The sequence below is a fragment of the Leptonychotes weddellii genome, chromosome 14 (genome assembly GCF_054177405.1).
Source record: "Leptonychotes weddellii isolate Sample4059 chromosome 14, ASM5417740v2, whole genome shotgun sequence".
In the NCBI taxonomy this organism is placed as follows: Eukaryota; Metazoa; Chordata; class Mammalia; order Carnivora; family Phocidae; genus Leptonychotes; species Leptonychotes weddellii.
The window spans coordinates 76,910,428-76,936,313 of record NC_138382.1 but is presented as its reverse complement, the minus strand read 5'-3'; the positions used below and the strand labels follow the sequence as shown (position 1 = coordinate 76,936,313).

The 25,886-nt window shown below is 41.5% G+C and overlaps 1 protein-coding gene across 6 annotated transcripts in view; it reads left to right on the top strand.

Moving 5' to 3' along the window:
- Positions 1-1,050: 1,050 nt before the first annotated feature.
- SETX (senataxin) overlaps positions 1,051-25,886 on the top strand; it is an 86,627-nt gene continuing 61,791 nt past the window's right edge. For 2 of the 6 annotated variants that reach the window (XM_081803823.1, XM_081803819.1), the window contains exons 1-9: positions 1,051-1,185; positions 2,069-2,184; positions 7,345-7,550; positions 8,551-8,761; positions 10,913-11,022; positions 20,850-21,069; positions 22,031-22,150; positions 25,090-25,261; positions 25,405-25,492. In XM_081803823.1, coding sequence (XP_081659949.1) covers positions 7,374-7,550; positions 8,551-8,761; positions 10,913-11,022; positions 20,850-21,069; positions 22,031-22,150; positions 25,090-25,261; positions 25,405-25,492 — 1,098 coding nt within the window. In that variant the 5' untranslated portion in view covers positions 1,051-1,185; positions 2,069-2,184; positions 7,345-7,373. Of the gene's footprint in view, positions 1,218-2,068; positions 2,185-7,344; positions 7,551-8,550; positions 8,762-10,912; positions 11,023-18,329; positions 18,581-20,849; positions 21,070-22,030; positions 22,151-25,089; positions 25,262-25,404; positions 25,493-25,886 lie in introns of those variants that run through there. The other 4 variants (XM_081803821.1, XM_081803822.1, XM_081803820.1 and 1 more) reach the window with 4 other exon arrangements.

Sequence of the window (25,886 nt, the reverse complement as noted above, 5' to 3'; positions counted from 1 at the left end):
TGCAAGGGTCTACATGAAAATGGTGATGTCAGGGAAATACGAAATCCAGGTTATTTATTTTTATCATCTTATCCATCTCTTAAATTTCTTGCCAACAGCCATCCAGAACTTCATGTCAGACCAGTATTCCGTAAACACAGTACTTTAATGAGGACACATACACAACTTATTGTAACGAGTACGGTGTGCAACGGTTCTGTAACGTTCTCAAATACTTGGCGGGGGGAGGTGTGTGGCAGAGAAGCATCGAGAAACGAGGCGAGTAACGGTCGTTGCTCTCGCGCTGCACCGCGCGGTCCGGGGACAGTTCAGGTGCCACAACGGACAGGAGTGGGGGGAGGGGGGCCAAGCCACGCCCCCTTGCTGGAAGGTTCTCCCCGCCCGCCCACGCCCCCGGCCTCCATTCAGTCTTCAGTGACGGGTCCCTGCGGTGCGGCCGTCGCTGGCCCGCCAGTGCCCGCCGCTCCGGTCCTCGGTAGCGTCGGTTGGCACCGGTTTCCGCCTCCTCCATCAGAGTAGAGGCAGGTGGAGACACCTCGCCATCCAAGTCAGGGGTAGGCGGTCCAAACCGGGTATGCTTCCCAATGGTGTTTGCTGCTGTCTTTACTATCCTTCGTGTATCCTTTTTCTGTAATACCGGGTGTATATATCCCAAAATTAGGTGTTGATTACACATCTTAGGTATTTAAAGGCGATAAAAAAGGGGGAAAAAAATCCTTCCTGATCTTTAACAGTACCTGAGGCGTTTAAAAGAGAAGAAAAGGGACGGAAAAAAAACCCAGTAGGGTAGGCGCGCAACCCGCCCCCGGCTAGGCGCATCAGGGTGCGGCCCTTACCGGAAGCAAGTCCTGGGCGGGGCCGCGTTCACCGCTTCGCAGCCAATGCCCCTCCCTCCCCCAACACGGGCGCTCCCGATTGGCCGAGCCCGGCATCCCGGAAGTGACGCGAGCTTCTCGGCCTCCCCGCGGAGCCCGGGTGCGCCTCTTCCCACGCCCCGCCCCTCGGCGCACCAAAACAAGAAAGCTGCGGCGGGGGCGGGGCCTGCGTTTGGCCAACGCCGCGAGCGCGGGGGGGCGGCGCTTTCGCGCGCGGCGCCGCCGGGTTGGGTGGCCGGGTCGGGACGGAGGCAGACGGGTGTGGGCCCGTACATCCGCCTTCGGCCGACTGTTGAGCCGAGGCATGGAGGTGGGCTAGCGGCTGACGCGAGGCCGAGCGGGGTGAGGCGAGCGGCGGGCTCGAGGCCGCGGGCCCGGCGGGCGTGAGCGCTCGCGCGCGACCAGTGCGCGCGGGGCCTCGTGGAGTAACCGCCGCGGCCCGTGAGGCCCGGGCGGGTGGGGGAGGGGCGGCGCGAGTGGGGCCGCTTCCCTCAGGAGGGCCGCGGCGCGGGAGGCGGGAGCAGCCCGCGGGCGCCTCCTGCAGCCCGGGGTCCCGGGCGTCGGGACCCCCGCCCCTCCCTCGCTGTCGTCTCCGCTGCGGTCTCGTGCGAGCTGCCTTTGGTCTGGCCACTGCGTAGTTTACTTGGGGATGAGTCGAGGGCTCGCGGGAGACAGTCTCCGTCCTCGCGCCCCGGGGTCCTTCTCCCCGTTTCGGAGAGTGTTCTTGTCCCGGATGGCCCTCCCCTCCCCACCTGAAGGCGCCGGCGGCCGGCGGAGGGGCTTTGTCCGCCTCCGCGCCTGCCGGGGCTGCAAGGGGCCGAAGACGCGCTCGGCCCTGCGGGAACGGGGCGTGGGGGCTGGAGGGGGGAAGAGCCCCCGGTTAGGAGGAATAGTTACTGGCGGACCGAGGGCTCAGTTTACCTGCTCTCGCCGAGTTGGGGGGTGTTGGACGAGGTGCCCAGCTGTTCTCTGCGCGGGGACAGTCCCCTGTGGAGCCGGCCCCCCTGCGGAGTCAGAAGCGCACTCGCACCTTCTTCAGACTTGGGTGCCCCGGGCAGGCTGTTAACCTCCCTGAGCCCGTGCCGTTTGACCCATTGGTACCATCTGCCTCCACTTCATAGAATTGTTGAGAATGACGCTCAGATGTCGTAGAAAGACCACTTCATCAGTTTTGTTTTTCTGTCTTATTTCAGAAATGTTCTCTTGGGGCCAGAGTCTGGGTATATGTGAGTGCAAATCCTCACCCATTCACAAATAAGCCTAAGAATCTCGACTGAGAGGATCACTTCTTTGTAGGCCATTAGCCCAGGTAATTATTTTTTAAACAAACGTTTAAGACATTTGTCCGTCACTTGATATGTCAAGCACTGGAGTAAAAATATACAAGACAGATCCTTGCCCTAACAGGCTCAGACGTGGTGAGGATGGAGCAGGTGGGTGGCAGCGGTGGGAGACCAAAGTAAACAGCTCAAGTCAGCGCCCTAAGTGCAGTGACAAACGTATACAGAGTTCCCAGAGGATAGAAGAAAAGTCATCAAAGACAGAGAGGATGGGGCAGATAAGCCCCCGGATGTGGTGACACTCAGGGATGCACTGCACACAGGTAGCTCTCAACTCTTTTAATCAGAATAAGTGGGGAGGTTCTTTTAAAAAATGGAATCTGAATTTTATTTTTCTCCTAAGTTCTTTCAGTGACTCTGGTATGCATTTAGGGTTAAGAACCAGGGAGAGGGATGGAGGGCGGGTGTTCAAGGCAATTGAAGGAGCTTCTATAAAGGCAGGGAATGCCAAATACCACCATTTTAGGAAGAGCAAGTAAGGGAGGATGGCAGGAAATGCCGAAGCCAGATTAGGGAGGGCCTTCTGTGGTGAGGTCAAAAATTAGAATTTTATCTCCAAACTATAAGAATTCAAAACTCAGTTTTTGCTTTGCCCTTCAGCAGCATTTTGGAGGAAAAATTGGTGGATGAAACAAGAGCCAGAGACATTTAGGCTTCTGTAGTCCACACAGATGGTGAAAATGTATTCTTCTGAGGCGGTGGCAGTGTCACTGAGAATAAAGTGCAGATATGATAAGGGAGATAGACTTTATGGAATTCATGAAGATGGGGGCTTATAGGATTACCAGGTAACTGATTTGAAAACTGAAGGGATCGTAATGGGAGCGTACAGGGTGAATAACAGATTTAAGCGGAGGGTTTTACTCTGTTTTTGACTTTGAGGTGCCTGTCAGGTGAGTAGAGGTTGACTTCATGTGGTTGGATATCAAATAGAAATTGTAGGTTGGGTTAGGCTGTCATTTATTGAGTGGCTCAATTACAGTTAAACACTGCATTGAGAGTTTTACATACGTTCGCAGTCTTTGGGTGGTTTCATTATAGGTAGTAATGGAAGCAGTGGTTTGAATTAGGTTACCCAGAAAGAGGATGTCAGTGAAGAGTCCTGAGGCAAGCCTTTGGAAACGCTGATATTGAGAGGGAGGAAAAAGGAAGAGGTGATTGTGAAGGAGATGAGGTAGAGGAAGTGAAAGGAGATTGGTGTGTTGTCTTAGCTAAAAAATGCATGGTCAGCATTTCTGTATGCTTCAGAGGCGGCAAGTAAAGAACGTCTGGGATTTGGTAAGACGTGGCAGTGAAATGTAAGGTTAGAGCCAGATTGCCAAGGAGTTGAGGAAGTGAATCCAGATTACTTTTTCAAGAAGTTTAGCTGGGAAAGGTAGAGGGAAGTGATTGCTATTTAAAGTTTCTGGCCGGCTAATACTGAGAAATGATATCCTCAGGGCCAGTCTTTGGAAAGTCAGTCCATACTTCTGATGAAGCATCCTATGTTACTGACAAATCAACTCTCTTCTGATGCTCAGAGTGCAGCTCATATTTCTGTCCTGCATTTTGAGGGTTCCCTGGACACCACCATCTGTGGCTCAGTAATAGTTCCAAGCAGTTAAAATCTGAGGAAATGAACAGAAATGACTTTCAGAAGAACTGGGTTGTGCAAAAACTTACAGGATTTGTGGTCACCTACCTGCAGTTTTCCCTTAAAATAAAAATCACATTGTATATCTCATTTAGATTTGGGGGGCTTAACTATCAGGCCGGTGATGATTTTAGATTTGGGGACATAACCACCCATTTATGACCTTTGGAGAGGAATCATAGAAACTGTTTCTGTTGTTGACATGCTCTATAGCACTATTTTCTGTATTCTGGCACTCATGGCACTCATCTGTTATATGACAAGAAAATTTAGTCCTTTCTGGTGTATGGAAGTAGGCTAGCTCTTTGGGTGAGTGAAACAAAAAGACTCCTTAATTTTCTTAATAGAAAGGTTTTGTTTTGTTTTTTTGGTTAAGTTAGTTATTTTAAAGTTACACCAGTTTATTTGTACTTCAGATCCTTGATTTTTTCAAAGTTTTTATTGACTGCACAAATCCTGCTTGACAAAACTGATGATGTTTGAGAAATCTCCGAGGAGTTTCACTTTCTATTCTTAGATCTTAGATCTTTTAAGTTCACTCCCCACTTTGAATTAGATCACCGGAAAAAACAGCTTCTGTAGACTTCTAACTTCCGAGTATTTATGATATTGGCATTTTAGGTGTAAGAAACTCTTCTTTGAATAAAATACTTTTATGCAAAACCATAATATCTGTTATATTACTTGGTATTCCCTAGTTTGCTGCACGCTTGCACAGGGTGGGCATTAGTAGAATGTAATTGAATTAGAATTAGTGTCAGGAAAGAGTAGGATTCTCTAGCTGAACTAGCTTACTTTTTTTATTTTTCAAGTGAGGACTGTGTAACTCACATTTTTTTTTTGCTTTGTTTTTCAGGAAGCTCCTAATTTAGGACTTAGTGAAATCGTCTTATAAATGAGTTTTGATTTCTCCTTTTTAATGTCCTTTTCTGTATGTTTTCTGAATGTCCCTTTTTATATGTCCTTTTCAGCTTTAATGTTGAAAGTCACCCTAATTTTTTTGCATGAAGAAAGCATACAATTAGTACTTTAATAAATTAATTTTAAAAATTCACAAGACAGGCGCCTGGGTGGCTCAGATGGTTAAGCATCTTGCCTTCGGCTCAGGTCATGATCCCAGGGTCCTGGGATCAAGTCCCGCATCGGGCTCCCTGCTCAGCAGGAAGCCTGCTTCTCCCTCTGCCTCTGCCTCTCTCTCTCTCTCTGACTTTCATGAATAAATAAAACATTTAAAAAAAAAATTCACAAGACAAATGCGTGTATTTGATTTTACTTACGCATTTATATATAATTCTTTAGTCAATAATGTAAGAAGAAAATAAGGAATTTTTTTTTAAAAAACAGCTTATTTTAGGAATTGGCAGTATGCCAAAAAAGCCTCTGCAGTGAAATACAATTTCTATCGAGAGGTCATTGATTTCCTGTTAGCAGAGATTTTGCACTCTTGAGTTTAGGATGATAATGCATTTGAAAACATCACACTGCCGGGTTTCTGTATCCAAATATTTAATGACTTGGTCATGTTTCTTAACCTTTTATTGTCCCTTCTCCCTCCCTGAAAGGAAACATTTTAGACATTTCTTTCCTATGAATTTCCCATGAATTTTAAACCACCAGTACGTTATATATCTCTTTATGTATTTTATGCCTAAAGGTAGGACTTTTTTGTGTCCTACTAACCAGTTTTCATCTCCTTGAGGATGATGTCACCCCTGATGAGAATGCCTGGGTTAGGTCCATCCTGTTATGAAATGGACTTAGTTGTTAGTGTATAGTTTACAGTTGGGTTTGCAGCTTGTTTCCCATTAATTAGGATGATATTTTATATTCATTGGGTAGTTAATTTAAGGTCAAATTTCTGAAGATCAGTCTTGTTGGATATTTTTCTGGGCCAATTCCCAATTAATTATCATTTTCATATGAAAGAACACTTGCTTCATTCTTCTTGGGTGTGTGGTTTTCTTCCTTGTTGCAGACTGGCTGATAGCTGTGTAGATAATTGTCACTTTGGGTTTGTCTGATGTTTTTCTCATGAATAGGCTGGGGTTATGGGTTTTGGAGAAGCATCCTACAGCATTGAAGTTCCTTCCTCAGTACATTAGGTGAGGGGTTATCAACTCCGGTGAGGTGAGCCTTGAGTACTTGGTTAAGTTTGTGTTTGCCAGATGTCTCCACTGTAATGTCATAGTATCTCCCTTTCCGTACCCTCTTTTGTGGTGAGTCAGCAAGTCCAGCCCACGTTCAAGATGGGGTGGGATTAAGCTCCACCTCTTGGAACAGTATGTATATGTATTATTTGGAATTCTTCTGTAAGGAAGGTTGGTCTCCCACATTTGTTTATTCATGCAGTCATTTATTTATATCCGTTTGGACTCAGGTGTATCTATACTGTGGGTTATAATCCACAATTACATTGTTACTTTGTTGATCAAATTGTTTCAGATTTGGCCATCCAGAGCTCTTTGAGGTTGGCTCCAGTGTTCCTTTGACATGCCCACATCCTTTTATATTTTGAGTATTTCCAGGCTCACCTTGTATTTTTGTTTAGTCATAACACATTGTTTACTGATGATGAGCTTTGTATTTACCTTTGTATGCATTTAGTTAAGAATAAAAATATAGCATCTTATTTTTATTACACCTCATTGGAATTGGAGATCTCTTTGGATTTTGGCTTCCATCCTATTTGCTAATCCACTCGGTTCCGTGCCGTCTGTAGTTCTGATAAACCTGCCTCATTCGTGCATCTTTATTCAAACCTTTGACACATTTGGTTCTTGGGATTTCCTCTTGTTTCCTGGTACCTTCCTGTTACTTTGCTCTTTTTGAGACTGCTAGGATTTGGAAAATTACTTTATCTTAACCCTTTCACATGAGTTTGGATGGTGGAGGCTCTGATGTTATTACAGAAACAAAAAGTTGGAGATAGTAAAAAATGGTATTAAACTTAGTAGCAATAGGTTAACATTTGTAGCTATTACAGCTTACAGTGGGGTTCATACACACCGTGTGCAGATTCTTGTACCTTTACTTTCTAAACCAGAGAACATTCTCTTGAGTTTTGTTATTGGTATGGATTAATATGGATTTTTATATTTCCATGGATTTCTGGAAAAATGTCTTCTAGGAATGTAAAGGTTCTCTGAACTTTTGACTTGGCTCCAGTACATCACTAGAATACTCCAAAATCTATACTTTGAAGGCATTGATAGGTTTTTGTCTCTGTAGTTTTCCATCAGTACTACACAGTTTTGAGTTTTCTCTATAGTACAGTTGTGTATTGTGTGATGTTTTTTTTACTAACAAAGTACTTTCGTTTCATATTTTTTATGTGTCAAAGATAAAGTTTTTAAGAGTGGGTTCAAATTTGAGTTCAGTCAGTAATTGATAAGCTGACCAGGAGAACATTCTCCATGCGGTGGAGGCACATTTTAAGTTAGAGACGAGGGTCACACAGGAGAGGCCTGAAGTGTTGTTATTTTTCTTTATTCTTTAGATATTGTCTCTTCTGGATACAGGTGCAGAATGAGCACATGTTGTTGGTGTACGCCAGGTGGCATTTCCACCGTTGACTTCCTACAGCGCTATGCATCCGAGACTCACTCCAGTGAGTTTCAAACAGCTGATGAAGACCTCTGCTACTGCTTAGAGTGTGTGGCCGAATACCACAAAGCAAGGGATGATTTACCATTCTTGCATGAGGTAATTTACATTTGATGGACAGTACTTTTCAGAGCTTGATTATGAGGAAGAGGAGAAACCTGAACTCTTTTGGAATCATTCAGGAAACAGGATTGATGGATGGAATTGAATTGAAACCTTAAGTAGAATTTTAGGTTCCCTCACTTTTAGTCATCGTGATATAAAACAATTTTATGAAAAGACATGGGTTTTTTTCAGTTTATGTTTTTAAGTCTGTATATTTGATAGTGTTACATTCATGTATCTGAATGGCTTGGGTTATTTTATTGGTTGATTCTTTTTTCTCTTTCATTTTTTAATGGATAAATGGTATAAACTTCTAAGGGCAGGTGTATTTGCTGGTCATCGTAAACAAAGTGAAACATATTTTAAATATGTGGCTTTGAATATTTGGTTTATTACATGAAAAACACAATCAGACTGTAGAGGTATGTGCAGATATATAGAAGGGAGGAGAGGTTGATTAGTTATGAATCTGTTGAGAAAACCTTTGCTAAGTTTCCTAGTTATGAAGCTAACCAGTGTCTGTGCTAAAGCTAATGTTTTAAGGTGGGTACCTATGGCTGGACCATGGAAGTGAAGACAGAGAAGGCCTGGTCATGCCTTTGACAGAGAAGCTCCAACTTCTCATCCCCCCCTTTTTTGGGGGAGTGGGCATGGAGCCCAATGCAGGGCTTAAACTCCCGACCCTGAGATCAAGAGCTGGAGGCTTAACCAACTGAGCCATCCAGGTGTCCCATCATTCCCTTTTTAATAGTTGATAAGGGATGTTGAGATATTTATAACAAAACTCTTCAAGGGCAGTGTTTACACATCTCACATTGTATGTACTCATATATCATAAAAGTGGCCTTATTTAGGAACTGTTTTCTTCAAATCTAATGTGATATCTGTTATTTCTTTAAACTTCTGTTAGAAAGCTTTCTAAAAAGATCATGACATCCAGTGTTTTGTTGATGATAAGATATAAAGCGTACTGCCCATTTTTCTTTTTCTATAGGTTTTATGGGAATTAGAAACCTTACGTCTCATAAATCACTTTGAAAAATCCATGAAGGCAGAAATTGGAGATGATGATGAATTGTATATAGTAGACAACAATGGAGAGGCACAACTGTTTGACTTTACTGGCCAAGACTTTGAAAATAAGCTTCGAGTTCCTCTTCTTGAAATACTGAAATATCCTTACCTGCTTTTACATGAGCGTGTTAGTGAGTATCGTGGGTGTTCTACAAGTTTTATCAGTCTTTTTTAAGAATTGTAAAAGCTTAGTTTTATCTGTATTGAAAATCTGCTTGTTAAACATATAATAAGGATACTTCATACTTTCTCCCAACATTGTAGTATGGAAGTTTCCAAACATACAGAAAAGTGAACGATATGGTGAACACCATATATGCATCATGTAGATTCTCCAGTTGCTAACATCTTACTGTATTTGCTTTATCACACATTTACTCATCTATCCTTTAGTTAATTTTTGTTCTTGTAATTTGTCTATAGCAGAGTTTCTCAACATTGGCATATTGACATTTTGGACTGGATACTTCTTCATTGTGGGGGCCATGCTGTCCATTGTAGGATGTTTAGCAGCATCCCTGGCCTCTATCCACTAGATGCCAGTAGCCCTCTGCTCCTCCCACTATCCATGTTGTGATGACAACCAGACTGTCTCCACATATTGCCAGATGTCCCTTGAGCCTTGAGTGGTGGGGGGGACGGGGCGCCATGGAGGCAAAACTGTCTGTGGTTAAGAACTACTGGTCTGTAGTAATTTTCACTAATTAACTAAGGTGTGGCATATTATTGGTGCATAGATTTGGGTCATTTATATTTGCATTTCTTAATGTGAATCTTATAAAAGTGAAGACATTTTTGTGATCTAACAAAATAGCAATACCTTTTTTTCCCCCCAAATAACAATACCTTTAAGCTGTCTAGGATCTAGTCCATATTCAGATTTTCCCAGTAGTTGCAAAATGAGGTTTTTGGCTGGTTTGTTTAAATAAGAACCAATCAGGGACCATATGTTGCCTTGGTTCATATTTTGTACATCTCTTTGAATCTAGAACAGTCAACTTGTACACATACACTTTTTTTTTTTTTTTTTTTGCCATAATGTTGACTTACTGAGACCATATAGTTCCTGTAGAATAATGTATAATGCACTTTCTGGATTTTTTAGATTGCTTACTTGTGATATTATTTAACTTCTTTATTCTCTGTATTTTCAGTAAACTGAAAAGTAGATCTAAAGATTTGGTTAGATACATCAATTCTTCCTAAATAAGTTTTTTTTTTTTTTTTAAAGATTTTTATTTATTTATTCATGAGAGACAGAGACAGAGAGAGAGGCAGAGGGAGAAGCAGGCTCCCAAGGAGCAGGGAGCCCGATGCGGGACTCGATCCCAGGACGCTGGGATCATGACCTGAGCCGAAGGCAGACGCTTAACCATCTGAGCCACCCAGGCGCCCCCTAAATAAGTTTTAAATAATTAGGTTTTAAAATTCTAACAAGTCAGTTTTCAAGCATTTATTAACAGATACTCTATCCAAGAAAAGTACATAAATGATCATTTTTCACCAAACACACCTATGTAGCCAGCATTCAGAACAAGAAACAAACCATCAATACCCAGGCACTTCCTTCATGCTTTTCCTGTTATTATCACTGTTTCCCAAAGCCATCCTCCGTCACTAACAATATTCTTTGAAGTTTGAGAAAGTAAAGCTGATTGATTAGGTAGGGTAAATGTAGGAGTCTATTTAGGATACTTCTGAAAGGGTAGTGAAGAGATTTCCATAAAGCAGCAGGAATCAGAACAGTGTAAGCATAGATAGACTTAGGGAACTGCACTGAGTCCGGAAATGAACCAGTCATATTTGGGAAGCTTGTTTGATGATGGTAGCTTTTCAAACCAGTGGAGAAAGTGTATTAGTCAATAAATGAGAGTAGGACAAAATAGCCATTTGAGGGGAGAGCTCACTTTATCACTAGTACTAAATAAAGTCCATGTGGATCAAAATGTAAAATGCTAATGGAACTGGACTGATATCCATGCTTCTAAGAAGATATCCTATGGGTATAATTATGCCCAATGTAAGAAAAAATCTGCATACCAGTAAAGTCAGGGTAGTTTATAGGAACACACCATGATCAATCACACTAGACTAGTCTTTCAGATAGGTAAATATTGTTACATGATCAGCATTTTTAATGCCTCATTTAAAAAAAAAAAAAAAAGGAAAGAAACAACTTTATTTACTTACAGAACAACCAAAGGAGCCATATTTAGGGGGTTTTGATAAGCTGATAAGATTTATGTCTTTTATTTACTGGCTTATTTTTTTTTTTTATTTAGATGAATTATGTGTTGAAGCACTTTGTCGGATGGAACAAGCTAATTGCTCCTTTCAGGTTTTTGACAAACATCCAGGCATCTATTTGTTTCTGGTCCATCCCAATGAAATGGTGAGTATGAGTAGTAGGCAATGAAAGGATGTATTTTTTGCACATATAGATATAGATAGTTATAATAGAGGGTTTGGGTGTATATTTTGTTTAAAATATTAAACTGTTAAAAATATGTATACTCACACCCCTCAAAAGGTAAATGTTTCTGGGGAGCAGCAGTGGAGCAGAAACACAGAGTGATAAACAGTGGAAACCTGTAGGCCTGGGTAGCTGTAGGTAGCCGGGAATACAGTTTGTCAGGATAACAGGAGTTCCAAGTGTACTCCAGGCAAGGCAGAGGACCAGGGTCAAGGCCTGTGCTCAATGTAAAGGTGAGATGCCCCTGGCTGTGAAAGAAAATGGACAGAAAGTATAGCCAGGTGCCCTCTGGGCCTGGCCTTTTACAGCTGCATAGCAGTAGAGGAAGCAGGTCCAGCCGAGCCTGCACGACCTGGGCCAGGCCCTCACAGGCTTTGTGACTGAATCTTCAGTGTCCTTTAAGTGACCAGTGGTTGGGAGTCCTAAGCTGCTGGTGTTAGACTGCTGATGAAGTCCTTGAGAGAGAAGAATTCAGAAGATGTTGTCAGGAATATATAAAGTTGATTGAATACTGTGGTAAAGTTTATTATTTTAAAAAAAACCCACTAAGTTCAAGGAAAGTGAATATATCAATAATAACTTGGACCAGGTGGTATCAACATGATGAGGTTGGCAGGCAAGGAGACGAAAGATGTGAGAGCATGCATGCGAGGTTCTCATCTGGTTAAGGGCAGAGCTAGGTAGTGAATTATCTTAAATAATGAATTTATTTAGAAAATGCTTTAAAAGAAATAGAAAAAGTTTGTACATATAAACAGGTTTAAAGATACCTTTTGCAAAAAGTTTGTGCAAAAAGTTGATGTAAGAGATGGAAAAACAACTAATAGGCAAATACTGACCTAAACAAAGTGGTGAAGCTATTGTAATATCAAATAAAAAAAGACATTTGGATAAAGATGGATAAGGTTACTACATAATAAAAATTCAATTCATCAAGACCATATAGCATTTTTTTTTTTTTTAATTTATTTGAGAGAGAATGAGAAAGAGAGAGCACGAGAGGGGGGAGGGTCAGAGGGAGAAACAGACTCCCCGCTGAGCAGGGAGCCTGATGCAGGACTCGATCCCGGGACTCCAGGATCATGACCTGAGCTGAAGGCAGTCGCTTAACCGACTGAGCCACCCAGGCGCCCGACCATATAGCATTTTTAAACAAGTAATATGCTGGTTAAAATAGGCTCAAGTAAATGATATGCAGTTATTGGTAGAACTACAGGAAGGGATAGTAGACTCATTATTGTAAAAGATTTCCGTGTCCTCTTCTTCAGTATTGAATCAGTAGATCAATAAAGACCTCAGCAAGGAAGGGAATATATATATAAGGTGGTTTACAAACGTAACCTAATGAATATATATGTGAACTGGGCATCTAACCATTTTTTCAAATACATGTTGAACATGACAAAAGTGATCACATACTAAGCCATGATAAATGTTTCAGCACATTTCAAGGACTACCATGATCTCTGATCATAACACAATTTAGATAGAAGTTAATGAAAAGATAAATGAGTTTCCACATTTTGAAATTAACATATGCTAAAAAAGAAATCATCAAGACTTAAGAATACCCAGAACCGAATCCTAATGAAGATGTTACATAAAAAAATTATAGGATGTAGCAAAAGAGGTGCTTTCAGGGAAATTGATAACTGTAAGTAATTACAGAAATAAAGCTTCAAAATTTATGAGCTGATTATTCAGAATAGATTATCCTCATTTTATGTTTGTCTTTCCAGAAAAAGAATACTCTTAAATTTATTCTGTGAAGCAGGTAACAAGATACAAATAACAAAAACATAACAACATAAAAACAAAAATAATAAAAAGACATAACAACAAAAACAAGACACCTAAAACATTAAGGTTAAATGATGGTCATTAATATGCAAAAATCTTAAACAAAATATTAGAAAATCTATAAATAGAATTTCACCTTACTAACAAGTTAAAAAACTTATATGGTTGATTGGATGCAGAAAAACCATTTGATAAAATTCAGCACCCATTCAGATTAAAAATGCTTAGCAAATTAGGAATGGAAGGGAATTCTATAAGCTGATGAGTTGTATCTGTAAAAAACCTAAAGGAAACATTATCCAAATTGACTAACTTTTAGTGAGGCATTCCCTTTTTTTTTTTTTTTTCCTAAAGATTTTATTTATTTATTTGACACAGAGAGAGACAGCGAGAGCAGGAACATAAGCAGGGGGAGTGGGAGAGGGAGAAGCAGGCTTCCCGCCGAGCAGGGAGCCCGATGTAGGACTCGATCCCAGGACCCTGGGATCATGACCTGAGCCGAAGGCAGACGCCCAACGACTGAGCCACCCAGGCGCCCCGAGGCATTCCCTTTAAAATCAGAAATAGACAAAGGTGCTCACTATCACCACTTTTTGTAGAGTGTTAAGTTGGGTTTCTGGTCAATGCAGTAAAAAAAATTAGAAAAAGAAATGAGAGGCATTAGAATTTGAAAGGAAGAAGTAAAAATGATATAATTTGTAACAATAAGATCATTTACTTAGGAAACCCCAAAGAATCTACAAGTTTTGAGAAATAAGTGTTTAACAAGGTGATTATTTACAGAAGTCTGGTATTTCTGTACACAGCCAGCCAAAAATTAATAAAGATAAATTTCCATTTATTACAGGTTCAGAAAATATTAAATACCCAGGCATAAATCTAACAAAGATATGGAACTTCTACAGGAAAATCATAAAACTTAATTAACACATGAAAGAGAACCTGAATAAGTAAAGAAAGACCCTGTGTTTTTTGTTTTGTTTTGTTTTTAAGATTTTATTTATTGGAAAGAGAGACTGCGAGAGAGGGAATACAGGCAGGGGGAGTGGGAGAGGGAGAAGCAGACTCCCCACGGAGCAGGGAGCCCGATGCGGGGCTCAATCCCAGCACCCTGGGATCATGACCTGAGCCAAAGGTAGACGCTTAACGACTGAGCCACCCAGGCGCCCCTAGACCCTGTGTTCATAAATAAGAAAGCTTAGTAATAGAAAGATCTGTCAGTTTGCCCCAGATTGATCTATAGATTCAGAGTGTTTTTAAATAAATTCCAGCAGGGTTTTTAATGTAACACGTTAAGATGTTTCTAAAATACGTATATGGAAGAGGAAGGATCCAAAGTTGCCAAGACATTTCTGAGGATGAGGGAGACTTACTATGAAGCTCTGCTAGTTAAGACAATGTGATAGTGATGTGCAGACAGATACTTTGGCCAGTGGTATATAATAGAGACTCAAACAGACTCACTCATATTTAGATCTTCGGTATTTGATAGAGATGATGCATCAGATCAATGGGGAAAAGAAGGATTGGAAATGGAAGTGATACAAAGGTATCTCTATGGAGGAAATCATATTTTTAAGTCATATACTTAAAACATCAAGTATTTAAACACTCGAGGTTAAATGTCAAAAATAAAGGGGTGCCTGGGTGGCTCAGTCGTTAAGCATCTACCTTCGGCTCAGGTCATGATCCCAGGGTCCTGGGATCAAGCCCCGCATCTGGCTCCCCACTCCGCGGGAAGCCTGCTTTTCCTTCTCCCACTCCCCCTGCTTGTGTTCCCTCTCTCACTGTGTCTCTCTCTGTCAAATAAATAAATAAAATCTTTAATAAAAAAAAAAGTCAAAAATAAAATGGCCAAACTCTTGGCAGAAAATATAGGTATATATCACTGAGATTTTAAGGAAGGAAAGCATTGGTTATAAAAGGAAGGCTGATAAATGTGACTATATCAAAATTAAGAACTTTTGTTTATCAAAAGACATCTTAAAGTGAAAAGACAAGTTAAAAATTGGGAGAAGCTATAAACAACACTAACAAAACCCCAAAAGAAAAGTGGAAGAAGATCTGAACAGGCATTTCCCAGAAGAGGAAGTTCTATGGCTAATAAACATATGAAGGACAGTTTGACATTAATGACAAGGAAATAGCAAAACCACAGTATTTTGTAGTGTGTGCTAGTTTGAGGCTATAAGTATTAGGATGTGGATCTGCAGGACCTCATTGCTGGTAGAAGTGTAAATTGGGGCAGCGCCTTAGAGATTAGTTTGGCTTCGTCTAAATTTGAACATTCCTATGTCCCATGATTTAGCAGTTTCTTTCTTTTTTTTTTTTAGATTTTATTTATTTATTCATAAGAGACAGAGAGAGAGGCAGAGGGAGAAGCAGGCTCCCCGCTGAGCAGGGAGCCCGATGTGGGACTCGATCCCAGGACCCTGGGATCACGACCTGAGCTGAAGGCAGATGCTTAACCATCTGAGCCACCCAGGAGCCCCATCTAGCAGTTTCATTCCTGAGGGTGTATGTAAGAGAGATACTCTTGATCATTTCTAACAGGAGGCATATATAAGAAATTCCATAGCAGGGGCGCCTGGGTGGCTCAGTCGTTAAGCGTCTGCCTTCGGCTCAGGTCATGATCCCAGGGTCCTGGGATCGAGCCCCGCATCGGGCTCCCTGCTCGGCGGAGGGCCTGCTTCTCCCTCTCCCACTCCCCCTGCTTGTGTTCTCTCTCTCGCTGTGTCTCTCTCTGTCAAATGAATAAATAAGATCTTTAAAAAAATAAATAAATAAGTAAATAAATAAATAAAAAGAAATTCCATAGCACACTACTTAGAATTCACAAAAACCTGCAAACAACTGGGATGCCTGGTGGTGGGGGAGTCCGTGAATAAACTGTGAAGTATCTTCACATGGGAATATCATGTAGCAATCTAAACAAACTATCAACTTGAAACAAAATAAGTGAATCCTGGTAATATAACATTAAGTGAAATAAAGTTTCAGAAGATTCCATATAGAAGGAAACTCTTTTTATAAAGTTAGAAATAAAATGAATATTTACAGATAGATACCACAACTATATAAAAAATAAGGGGATGAAGAACATGGTATTCGAGATGATGGTCACCTCAGGTTGGAAGGGGAAGGAAGATGGGGGGGGATGGGCCCCATATAGTTAGATGCATGTTACAGTAAAGGGGCCTTAGTTTTTGTGTTGGATGATGAGTTTATGGATGCATGTTGCATTAATAATAAAAATTTAAATTTAAAAGTGGGCTACACATGGACCAAAGATAAAAGTGTGTCATGAATAAAAGGTTATAGTCTAATTCTGAAGTCTTATTCCCTAACCCTCATCCAAAAAAGATGTCAGCAAAAGACTTCAATTTCTGGCAGTCTAGTGTCTCTATAAACTGAAAAATGTTCCTCCTCCAAAATACGTATGCCAGGTAAAATGTGACAGGGTTTATAGGCTTGTCCAAGAAGGTAAGAGTGTAATGGACAGGGAACTGGAACCCAGAGTAGAAGGTGGACAGTGAAGCCACAGGCATCCAGAGAGTGTTAGCCAAAGTTAGTAAAACCTTAAAGTATATGTTTAACAGATGTATATTAAGGTGTTGGGATAGGGAGTTAGAGGCTCTACCATAAAACAGACTTGAGGGCGCCTGGGTGGCTCAGATGGTTAAGCGTCTGCCTTTGGCTCAGGTCATGATCCCAGGGTCCTGGGATCGAGTCCCGCATCAGGGAGCCTGCTTCTCCCTCTGCTTCTCTCTCTCTCTCTCTCTTTGTCTCTCATGAATAAATAAATAAAATCTTTAAAATAAATAAATAAATAAAACAGACTTGGTGGGCCACACCCTCAGTCGAAAAGGTAGTAGAAAATAATTCACAGATGACAGAAATGTGTCTGTCTCTGAAATCTGGGTGAGGAAAAGACTTCCCTGAAAATTTGTAACCAAAGCCCTCTCTTCATAAGAGAAGTTCCTGTTTGCCTGCTTGCTTGATACTTGCAGAAACCATTGCAAATCCTTTCCAGAGGGACACATCAACTGAGTCCTTGCCAGATTCCCACAGATATATCCCAATGAAGGTACCAAAATTAAAACAACAAAACCACTGTGTGTGAGTGGAAATAAAAATGAGCAAGTGTAGGGGCGCCTGGGTGGCTCAGTTGGTTAAGCGACTGCCTTCGGCTCAGGTCATGATCCCGGAGTCCTGGGATCGAGTCCCGCATCGGGCTCCCTGCTCGGCAGGGAGTCTGCTTCTCCCTCTGACCCTCCTCCCTCTCATGCTCTCTGTCTCTCATTCTCTCTCAAATAAATAAATAAATAATTAAAAAAAAAAAAATGAGCAAGTGTACCCAAAGAACTCCTTTATTAGAATGATCAGACACAGAATATAAAGTGCTTCAGTAGAAGAGAGACTTGAAAACCCACTCTCAAAAGACCAGGAATATTTTTTAAAGATTCAATTAAAATATGTAGAAATGAAACACATAAAATTAAACACTTTAGATGGATTGAACGGCTAGTTAGGTGTGCCTGAAGAGAGAATGAATGAATTTAGAAGATGAACAGGTTACTTTAGAAAGACAGACAAAGGGAGGGAGGGGGAATGCTGAAAAGGCAGGGTACAGTGGGAAGATCTAATCTCAGTTCGCTCTGTTGGCGAAGGAAAGAATCGGAGTGATAAAGAGGTGATGGTGCGTTATTTTTCAAAGTCAGTGAAAACGCAGATAAGCATGCTCACAGATCCTGAGGTGGAGAAATAAAAGAAAAACCCACACCAATGCACACTGTAGTAATGCTTCAGGATACTAAAGACAAAGGTTTTAAAGGAGCCAGAGAAAAGACTACCTACGAGAGAGGTGCAGTTAGCTAGTAGGAATAAAACCGACGATGGAACAGTGTCTTCCCTGTGCTGAAGAATGGGAGCTGTCCATCTAGAAGCAAGCGCCCAAGAGAGAAGGTGAAATAAAGACCTTTCAAACAGCTGGGGTCCTTTACCACCAACAGTCTGTGCAAAGTCAGCGTCAGCCTTTTCACATTGTTTGGGCAATCCTAAGTATTACATGACATACTGCTTTCTTGGATAAAGGCTTTTCATGACTGTGAATATTCAGCCGTGAATATTCAGGTCTACTGTGTTTTGGGTGCAGTATTGTGTAGTTTCCGGATGTTAACTCATTAAAACCTTACAGCCCACATTTCATAGATGAGGAAACTGAATCACTTACACAGACTAGCATGTGGAACCCAGGGTGTATAGATAGGCGGCCGGGCTCCAGAGCCCCTAGGTTTGGTTTTGTTTTTTAACTGTTTGGAAGTACTTTCCCACTTTCAGAAAATTCTCAGGAATAAAATACCTGTATCATCTTAAACCATATTCACTAATTGTTAGTGTCTCCATTTGCTTTATCATTTGCTTTCAAGTGACACAGCTTTTTTTCCTGAACCATTTTAAAGTCGGTTTCATCCCTGTGTGCTTTACCGCTAAGTACTTCATGTGTATCTCTTGAGAAGAGGCTCTTCTCTTTCTGTAAGGACAGTGTTACAAGCTTCAGTGAATTTCGCACTGATTTAGTAATGTCTATCTTCCAGCTGTACCATGTGCTCTCCAGTGTTCTTCATAGTGTTTCCCCCCTGTGCTCCAGTATCCAGGCCAGGATCAGCTCTTACACGTAATTATGTTGCTCGAGTCTCCCTTCATCTGGACTGTTGTTTCCTCAGCCTTTGTCTTATGACATTCCTGAAGAGTGCTGTCATCCCTGTTCTGCACCTTTTATTTATTTATTTATTTTTAAAGATTTTATTTATTTATTTGACAGAGAGAGACACAGCAAGAGGGGGAACACAAGCAGAGGGGGAGTGGGAGAGGGAGAAGCAGGCTTCCCGCAGAGCAGGGAGCCCAATGCGGAGCTTGATCCCAGCACCCTGGGATCACGACCTGAGCCGAAGGCAGACGCTTAACAACTAAGCCACCCAGGCGCCCCTCCCTGCACCTTTTAAAAAATAGAATGCTCCTCATTTTGGGTTTGTCTAATGTTTCCTAGTTGTTAGAGTCAGGCTATGCATTCCCAGCTGGGGTACTCCATAAAAGTGATGTGATGTCCTTCTCAGAGTGTCCTATAACAGACGCGCATCATATCATTTGCCCTTTGTGGTTATGTTAATTTTGATCAGCTGGTCAAGGTGTTGTCCAGTTTCTTCACTGTATATTTTCTGTTTCTTAGATACTGGAGATCACAGAAATGCCCTGCTCCTCACCAAAGTTTTCTCCTATATTTAGTGCTAACTGATGCTTTTGCCTGAACCAGTTTTTCTAGGATTGTGAAGTAATTTTCCCATCCAGCACTCAACACATTTACCAGTTAACACGTGACATTGATTGTACTATAACCAGGAGCTTTTGCCTTTCTCCTATTTATTTACCTATTTATTACCAGTATGGACTCATGCATTCCTTTGTATCTTTTCCAAAAGTTTAAAATTCATTACTTACGTTGGCGTAGAGCCAGTCCATTCCTACATCCATTAGCTCTATGTTTTTCAAACTTTTTTGACCATAACCTGTGATAAAAAGTGTTTTTCATTGAGTACACATATACATATGCACATGTGACGCAAACATTTCCCAAAATAATACTCCTAACATGCAGGATGCACGCTGATATCTTTCTGTTCTATTTTATTAGTTTTTTAAGGTTGGTCATGATTACTAAATTTAATTCATAGCTTACAAGAAAATTTTTTAAAGATTTATTTATTTTAGAGAAAGAGCGGGGGGCGGGGAGCTTGGTTGTGGAGGGACAGAGGGAGAGGAAGAGAGAATCTTTTTTTTTTATTTGACAGAGAGAGAGAGAGAACAAGTAGGCAGAGAGGCAGGCAGAGGGAGAGGGAGAAGCAGGCTCTCCGCCAAGCAGGGAGCCAGAGGTGGGGCTCAATCCCAGGACCCCAGGATCATGACCTGAGCTGAAGGCAGCCGCTTAACCGACTGAGCTATCCAGGCGCCCCTAGGAAGAGAGAATCTTAAGCAGACTCCACACTGAGTGCAGAGTCCGACATGGGGCTCTATCTCATGACCGTGAGATCATGACCTAAGCCAAAACCAAGAGTTGGATGCTTAACCGACTGTACCACTCAGGCACCCCTTGTCCACGAGAAATTTAAAATCATTTGTCTATGCTATATTGACATTTAGAGGTGACTTTTGATTTCTTCTGAGGCTCCACTTTTTCCCCCCTCTTAACTTTCTATTATGGAAAATTACAAACATACAAAAGTAGAATGATATAATGAACCCTTATATATCCATCACTGAGCTTTATGAGTTATCACTACATAGCCAATATTCTATATCCCTTTGGATTACTTAGAGCAAATCTTAGACATCAGAGCATTTCATCCATAAAATACTTCAGTATGTCTCTAAAGATAATGACTTTTTAAAAAAAATTCATATCACCACACCTAAAATAATTCTTTAATATATATATATATATATATTTTTTTTTATGAAAAAAGATTTTTATTTGTTATTTGAGAGAGAGAGAGAGCACAAGCAGGGGGAGCTGCAGAGGGCGATGGAGAAGCAGGCTCTCTACCAAGCAGGGAGCCTGAAAGGGGCTCGATCCCAGGATCCTGGGATCATGACCTGAGCCGAGGGCAGACGCTTAACTGATTGAGCCACCCAGGTGCCCCTATATATTTGTAATCAGTGGTTAAGTGATTATCTCATAAATGCTTTTTTAGGGTCCAAATCAGGATAAAATAAGGTCCAAGCATTGCATTACTAGTATCTTAGGCAGTCCCTTAACCGACTGAGCCACCCAGGCGACCTGTATCTTAGGTCTTTTAAAATCTATAGAGAATCCTATTTTCTTAACTAGGTTCTTGCTGCATGTAGACAATTATTTGTTGAATGAAGCAGTGAACATGTTATGCCTTTAGGTTCGGCGTTGGGCTATCCTGACCGCAAGAAATTTGGGAAAAGTGGACAGAGATGATTATTATGACTTGCAGGAGGTTTTGACTTGCCTTTTTAAAGTCATTGAATTGGGGCTTTTGGAAAGTCCAGACATTTATACTTCTTCTGTCCTCGAGAAGGGTAAACTGATTCTTCTGCCCTCACACATGTACGATACCACCAACTACAAAAACTATTGGTTAGGTAAGTACTGTTCCTACACAAATATAACTAGTATTTTTCATGATTCTTAATGAGTATCCTGCAAAGGAAGTGGTTTCTTGGTGATCTGATCAAGGATTTCATAGTTCCCAATTCTTGTTCTGTTGTTAAATTGACTTAGCCATTACACATCCTGTTTTTAAACATTATTTATCCTAGAAACCATCTTTGTAAGAGGTACATGTTCGAGTATGGCAACTAAATCTTTAAAGCAATACTATATGTAACAAGATAATAGTATAACAGTTGACTTTAATGGGGTTTGATATATTTTAAAGAGATTTTCCCATCTGTAAAATATTGCCTGGTTGAAAGAGATAATAGCTTTCGTTTTTCAACAAGTTCCACTGACTCAAAATAGTTCTACCCTACTTTACTGATTCTGAGTCTTATAGTCATGTGTCATATTTGGCAGTGATGAGTACTCAGAATATGGTGATCTTAAAATTGAAGGCACCTTAGATTTGAGGAAATACAAATTGTGTGGTAGTCGTCATAGCAATTGTTTTCTAACCCGTTCGTACCATTTTCCCTTTTTACTTTCAAGTCAGTCTAAAGTCCTGTTACTTGGGAGCAGTTGTGTATGACTGTCTCAGACTTAAATGTTTGAGGAACTGGATACTGGTTTGCTTCATTTTACCGCCTTGTTATTCTTTTTTTTATAATTTTCTTAAGGATTTTTATTTATTGAGAGAGAAGGATAGAGAGAGCATGAGAGGGAGGAGGGTCAGAGGGAGAAGCAGGCTCCCTGCTGAGCAGGGAACCCAATGCGGGACTTGATCCCAGGACTCCAGGATCATGACCTGAGCCAAAGGCAGTTGCTCAACCAACTGAGCCACCCAGGCGCCCTCGCCTTGTTACTCTTTTGCCAACTAAGCCAGAGAAGGCATGAGAGCAATGTTACTTAATCAAGTCAAGAAAACGTTTGTCAATGATCTTACAGGTATTTGCATGTTGCTGACCATTCTGGAGGAGCAGGCCATGGACTCACTATTGCTGGGCTCAGACAAACAGAATGATTTTATGCAATCAATACTTCACACCATGGAGAGGCAAGCAGATGGTAATAACCTTTATTTGCTAAATGCTTTTGAATACTGTGATGTGCCCTTTTAAAATACCAGTGTCATTGCAAGAATTTGGGTGTATGGTGTGGACAAAAGAAGAGAGAACGTTTGTATGGTTAAGTCACGGATTCAGATTTTTAAATTGGAAGGGACTTCTAGAGTTTAATTTCAGCACCTTACCTTCATAAAAGAGGAGACTGAAGCCCAGGGAAGTTAACTTACTGTTTCTTGTTGAAATGCCCAGTTAGTGGTAGAATCAAGACTAGCAGGGGGCGCCTGGGTGGCTCAGATGGTTAAGCGTCTGCCTTCGGCCCAGGTCATGATCCCAGAGTCCTGGGATCGAGCCCCACATTGGGCTCCTGGCTCAGCGGGGAGCCTGCTTCTCCCTCTCCCTCTGCCTCTCTCCCTGCTCATGCTCTCTCTCTCTTTCTCTCTATATCTTTGTCTCAAATGAATAAATAAAATCTTAAAAAAAAAAAAAAAAAAGACTAGCAGATAAATTTCTAATGACATGGTAGTTAAAATTGTGGAGAAAGCCTTTCCTGTCCTAGGGTCTTCCTTTTTCCTGGTTCTTCATTTCACTTTGGTTCTCTAGGGTTCCACTGTCCAGCATGGTGACTCTTAGCCAAATGTGGCTATTTAAACTTAAAATTAAATAAAGCATTCAGTTTTGCAGTCCCACGAGCTATACTTTGAGTGCTCAGTAGCCACATGTAGCTGGTAGCTACTGTATTGACCAGTGTAGGTAAAGAACATTTCCATCAGCACAGAAAGCACTCTTGGACAGTGCTGTTCAGATAGTCTAGAAAACAGGGTGTAAAACTTGTCATCATGTTTATTATTAGACCCTCACTTTCTTTTGCTCATGGTTGTATCAGGCTGATCAGGGAGGATCTGTACTGAATATTTCTAATCTTGATGAAGGAGTAAATAAAGATCAAGGATGTCAGATCCTATGAAAATATAATGAATCATTTTTCCCCCACATTCACTTCTCTTTAGACAACTCCAGCGTGGATATAAAGTCATTTGTGCAAGATTCTAAAAGAGCTATGTAAATGTTACTCTTTGGGGGGGGGCCAAGGGGCTCATGTTCACCACAGATGGGGGGCCAGTTGGAGAGGAGGTAGCAGGTGGCACAGCCACCTTATACAGCATACCATCCTGGTCCACCGTCAGATCAGCGATGGCCTCAGCTCTATCACCCCCCAGGTTGACTCTGGCTCCTGCCTGACTCTGCCTGGCCACCACAACCCCTCGGGACCATTCAGAGGCATCACTGGAGGGTGTGTGGTTAGTTGAGCAGCTGGTAATTCTCTTCATATCCTCGCTGGTCACATTTCTTTGGTGGAAGGCATTCCTGACTCCTCTCATGAACACGTTTCATATTGCTTTGTGGTGTTCCTGGAGCCTGGATGGGTCGGCTTGTTCCTTGGGGCATCAGAAGGGGCTTCTCTGTGGCTCCCCTGCACCCCTCTCTGCTGCTGGCTGGGGTGCCCACATCTGCTGAGCTTCCTTTAGTACCTCTGAGCAGCTGTAGTAAGAGGCAGTGTCCTCCCTGCTGCCTTGGGAGCTGGTCCATCTCACGGCGCTCCTCCTGCTCATCCCGGAGCCTCCTCGACCATGGCCACCACCATCCCCAGCCCCGGTGCCACCCCACACCCAGCGCCCCCCCAGTGTTACTCTTTTTGTGATCACATACATTTTCTTGCTACATTATTGTTAAAGTTATTACTAATTCATTTACCAGCATTTACTACATTAATAGGTCATTTCTTTGTGCCTTGCCCATACAACTCTGTCTTCTCCGTTAATCCAGCTCCCCTAACGTTCTTCAAAACGGGAGTCATCTCTTTAAGAAGGCTTTCATAATGGTCTTCAAACTGACAACTTTGTTCCTTACTTGAGAGCTTACTGGCCATAAGACACTATCAGCTGCAGGAAAGGACAAGAAAGTGTATGGGAAGGTTTACACAAATGCCTGTGGTAAAGCAAGTAGAGTTTAAGAGCCCTGAAGGAAATACAGCAGGAAGTTCTCGGTGGGCAGATAACCTATCAGTAACTGAGTGAGTGGGAGCTCCTGTGTCCAGAAGAGTGCTAGAGAAGAGTAAGCGACCACGGAATGTTTGATGTAGTAGGAGCATTTGTGCTGGGCTTGAGGATGGAGGATTCTGGGAGGTGGTGCTGAAGGCATTCCGGTTCTTACTTGGGAAGAAGCCAGCTGTTTTTGCTGTAGATAGCATGTGATTATGGGAGTGTGAAAAATAAAGCTGGAAAGACACAATAGAGTAGGATCTTACAAGTAAGTGCGTGACTGAGGACCTTGAATTTTCTTGGAAGACATTGAAGAGCAATTGGAAGGCTTTTGAGTAGGGCAGTATTTTAATAGCCACTGCGTATCTGATAGAGGAGAGGGAAAGAACTGGAGGTAAGAGCTGCTCAGTAGTGGGAATTCCTACCATTTGGGTGAAAAGTAGATAACAAGGCCAAGTTGAGATATGGATGGATGAAGGGTGTGTGTATCTGCTTAGCCTAATATTAGCTAAGGTATTCAGTCCTTTACAGCAGCCAAATGGCACACATAATTCAGATCATGCTTAAAACCAGGATTTCTTGTATCATGGGCTTTGTTCGGTAGGAAGGGTTGTTTCAGGTATGGCAAACAGGGTGAGAGAGGTGAGTTTACCTAGACTCTCCATTTGTTCCCCATTAAAAAATTTCTTAGGGGTGTATAGTATTGCTTGAAAAAAATGCAAAATTAGCTTTAAAGCTTACTAGGTTTTTAAAACCTGTGGTTGGCAGCACTTTATTTTAAATTAGCTGCTTTGCTTTCAGTTTTTTTTGCTACCCAGATAAAGAATGCTTCATTCTCAGTATGTTTTAGCATCTTTTTCTGATCATTTTGTAATCCAGCAATTACTCCACTGTATTTCAGATGATAGTGTGGATCCTTTTTGGCCAGCATTACACTGTTTCATGGTGATTCTGGATCGCCTTGGATCTAAGGTCTGGGGTCAACGTATTGATCCTATTGAGGCATTTCAAACCATTATCAACAATGTGAGCTACAATAAAGAGATCCAAAATATACGGAACAGCTCTGTAAGGTTAGTTCAGTTAATGTGTCAGTATTTTAAAATAATCTCAATGAGGAAGTCTGTTGTAACTGACTTAGCAATAGGGTTTTTTCCTTTTTGCTTTTTTTTTTTTTCATTTCAGTAATTTCTGTTTATTCTTATTACTCTTTAAGGACCAAGTTAGAACCGGAGTCATATTTGGATGATATGGTGACTTGCAGCCAGATTGTATACAATTATAATCCCGAAAAGACCAAAAAGGTATAAAACATGTTGAGAATTCAGATGACCCTGTATTGCCTTTATATTGTGTAGGCGATATTGTACATAATTGGTTGAATTACTGATGTTATGATACATAGCTATTCTGAATCCACTGCTGCATAAGGGGTTTCTGACTGAACAGATGTACATGGGGAAAATGGACTCTCACTACAGGGTGCACACTTGGAAGATTAAGGGCAGTTAGGAAGGGTGGAAAGGTTATAGGATGAGGGAGATAAGTGACATGACTGGAATCGAAACCTGCTAATGGAAAGAAGACGAGGTGTACTCATGAATCCTTGACCTTGACATTGACCTATGTTTTCCATTTTGGGGGCGTATATGTGAACCAAAATAGGAAAACTAAGTGATATATTGTTTAATAGCTATG